Source organism: Acanthisitta chloris, unplaced genomic scaffold (assembly GCF_000695815.1).
Source record: "Acanthisitta chloris isolate BGI_N310 unplaced genomic scaffold, ASM69581v1 scaffold26269, whole genome shotgun sequence".
Classification (NCBI taxonomy): domain Eukaryota; kingdom Metazoa; phylum Chordata; class Aves; order Passeriformes; family Acanthisittidae; genus Acanthisitta; species Acanthisitta chloris.
Window position 1 is genome coordinate 1 of NW_008692318.1, and position 3135 is coordinate 3135.

At 62.2% G+C, this 3135-nt stretch overlaps 1 protein-coding gene across 1 annotated transcript; it reads right to left on the reverse strand.

Moving 5' to 3' along the window:
- Nucleotides 1–7: 7 nt before the first annotated feature.
- LOC103809767 (lysyl oxidase homolog 4-like) lies at nt 8–3082 on the reverse strand (the record flags this gene model as incomplete). Its single annotated transcript, XM_009082629.1, is given in 11 exon segments — nt 8–136; nt 352–519; nt 777–931; nt 1216–1399; nt 1539–1638; nt 1640–1750; nt 1874–1912; nt 2448–2659; nt 2806–2929; nt 2931–2979; nt 3079–3082. Coding segments are annotated over 11 exon segments (1275 nt in total), but the record flags the coding sequence as incomplete, so codon positions are not given.
- Nucleotides 3083–3135: the final 53 nt, after the last annotated feature.

Sequence of the window (3135 nt, forward strand, 5' to 3'; positions counted from 1 at the left end):
AGCGTCCCCCGCCGCTGGGGCAGTGCACGGGGCCATGGCGCTGGCATTGCTGGAGCGCCAGCTCGGTGCCGGCACAGCGTACCCCGCTCATCACAACCCGCGTGGCATCGGGGCTGCCTGCCCAGTACCATGTCTCCTGAGCAAAGGAGGAGCACAGCACTTGGACCCGTCCTCACACCTCCTGCCAGCACACACCAGCCTCCCCTGCCACCTGCCACCTCCCCCACCCTAGCACTACCACGAGGGCTTGTCCCTCTGGCTGTCCCATCCCAGAGCCCCTGCCACCCCATGCCCACTACCCATCCTGCAGGACCCCTGGCAGTCCTGGCCGCTCGCTGGGACCCCACTCACCTGAAGGGCATGGCTGGCAAAGCCCAGCCCCAGCTGCCTGCAGACCACCATGGCCTCGTTCAGCCCCCACTGCGCACCACACACTGCGCCCCACTGCAGCTGCCCCTGCACTGGCACCAGCACCTCCACCACACCTTCCTCGGGGCTGCGGCCCCCAGCCAGCCGCACCTGCCAGCAGGGAGGGGTGAGCTGGAATGTGGGGCAGACCTCAACCCTCCCACACAGTGCTACAATGGGACAGGCAGCCCCACACATCCAGCTGAACATCTCCCTCACCTTCCTCTTCGTCCTTTCCTCCCCACAAGACCACTTTTGTCATCGGCTCATCCTGCAGAACCCCACTAGGGTTCTGCTCTGTGTTCCCCCATCCCCAGGGCTGCTCTGAGCATGCCACTGGTCACAGAGCTTGGGGGGCAGGGGGTCACCTGGCTCTGGAAGTCCATGTGGGGCATGTGGCAGCGGACAGCAGCATCAGCCTCATGCCGACACCCGCTCCGCTTGGCATCCTGGAAACAGCACTCACCCAGGGAAGGCTCGTGGCCAGTGCACTGTACATTGCTCATGTGAATGGGCCCCAGACCTAAAGTAGAGGAAGGGTCAGTGCTCCCTGCACCATGATTATCCTGGAGCAGGGAGAACCCCTAGCCCTCCTTCCCCCAACCCTCCTTCCCTTGGTTTGGGCATTCCCTATGAGACTGGAGCTGCTCACGGCAGGAACAGACAGGGAGCTCTATCCCAATGCAGGCTGGAGCTGCCTGAACATTCCAGGATGCTCTAGCAGGACACATCAAACCAGTGGCTTTCCCCATTATACCCCTCCAAGCCCAGTGGTGCCCCAAGTCCTTGCTGTGCCACCTGTCTCACCTTGTCCCATCCGGGCTCCCACCAGGGCCTGCTTTGCTGTCCCGTAGCCCAGCTGCCGGCACACCACACTAGCCGCGGCCAGGTCCCACTGCTTGTCACACACGGTCCCCCACTGCCCGTGGCGTAACACCTCCACCCGGCCCTCTCCAGCATGGGTGCCTGCTCGCAGCCGCACTGGGAGCACCTGGTCATGGGGAGCAGCCAGTCAGCAGCCCCAGGAAATGGCCACCCACCTGCACATGTGCAAATGGTGTGGTTGGGTGCTGCTTGGCTCTGGGACTCTGTGTCAGTGGCATGGGGTGCAGGGCTGTCCCAGGGCTCACCTTTCCCAGGGAAGTCTTGCTCTTGCCCTTGCCCTTGCCCTTACGGAAGGCAGGGCTGGGGAGACAGCTGACGATGGCATGCATACCACGGGGGCAGGCTTGCTGGGGCCGGTGGGGCCGCTTGCATAGGGCAGCGAGCCAGGTGGGACTCCGAGCCCTGACACCGCACCCTGTGGATCCAGAAGTTGTTCTTCTGGCTGAGGGTCTTCAGGCTGTTGATGGAGAGGAGCGGGGGCCAGCATCAGCTCGGGTGCTAGAGACTCTCCCCTACCCAACACCCATGCTGGGTGCTCATCCAAGGTAGCCTGATTGCCCTGCCCAGGCTTGAGCCCTACCTGGAGTTAGGGTCCTTCAGCTTCCTGTTCCAGAGTTTTCTGTGGGTGCACAGAGCCAGGAGGTTGGGGTGGGCCATGCTGATGCTGCACCACTCCAAAGCCCCCACCCCATCATTTCTGCCCTTCCCAGCAAGAGCCGGAGCCATGGGGCCCTCCCAACAGCATGCCAGGTTCTCTCCCACTGGCAATTACCATGTCAAGCCTGGCTGTACCATGTGTCCCAGTGGGACTGTGTGACTCCTGGCATTGGCAGGGGCTCATTATGGGCTGTATTTATAGCCTCAGCCTGAGACAGGGGTGGAGGGACATAGGGATGCTTGCCTTTCCTTTCCTTCCTCCCATGCTTTGCCAGCCACAGCTAGTGACCATCCCCACAGTTGTCTGGATGCTGCCGAGTCCAACTCTGCCCCTTGTCAAGGCCTCAAGAGTGGGACTCAGGCATTGCTAGGCCATACCAGCACCTTGCACACCCACCCATATGTGCAGCCCTCTCCTGACACCCCCTCCAATCTCTTGTCCAGCCAGGCACCTGCCCCACACACCCAGATGCAATGCATGTCTCCCACATCCCTACCGGTAGAAGCTAGTGTTGATGTGCTTCTCTGAGGGGAAGCCCAGCATCCCGCAGACCACACGGCTGTTGTTCCTGGTCCAGTTAGCATCACACACTTGCCTCCAACGCCCATTGTGCTTCACCTCCACAGCACCTTCCATCACTGGCATGCTCATCTTGGCCCGTGCCAGGATGGGCTTGAGCCGCACCTCCTCCAGGCTCAGCCCTGGCACCTGCTACAGCGGGCACGGAGGTGGGCATGGGGCTCCAGCATCGAGGGCAGGGTGTTCAGGGGACAAGGGGAAGGGTCAGAAGGACCTGCTTTAGTTCCCTCGGTGTACCCTGCTGGACACAGGGGACTGCTATGGTGTCTACTCACCTCTCCCAGGTGACCAGAGGTGGTGGCTCGGGGGGAGCTGCCAGGCAAGTGCTGTCCTGAGCACACCACACCAGCATCTTCGCCATGGTGACAGTCACTGATGCCCCAGCCATTGTGAAAAAAAAAAGGAGCCTTCGCTGCCCCCACACCGCACGTTGTCCAGCCAGATGGGGCCTGGGGACACACAAGACTGGGGACCACCATTGCGGAGGTGCCTGTCTCCCTCCCCAGCACCATGCGCCCCATCCAATGCCTCCCACAGGTTGCCCTCACCCATAGCTCGACAGGCAGGCTCCCCCAGCCAGCAGTAAGCACACTGGCCTTGCCAGG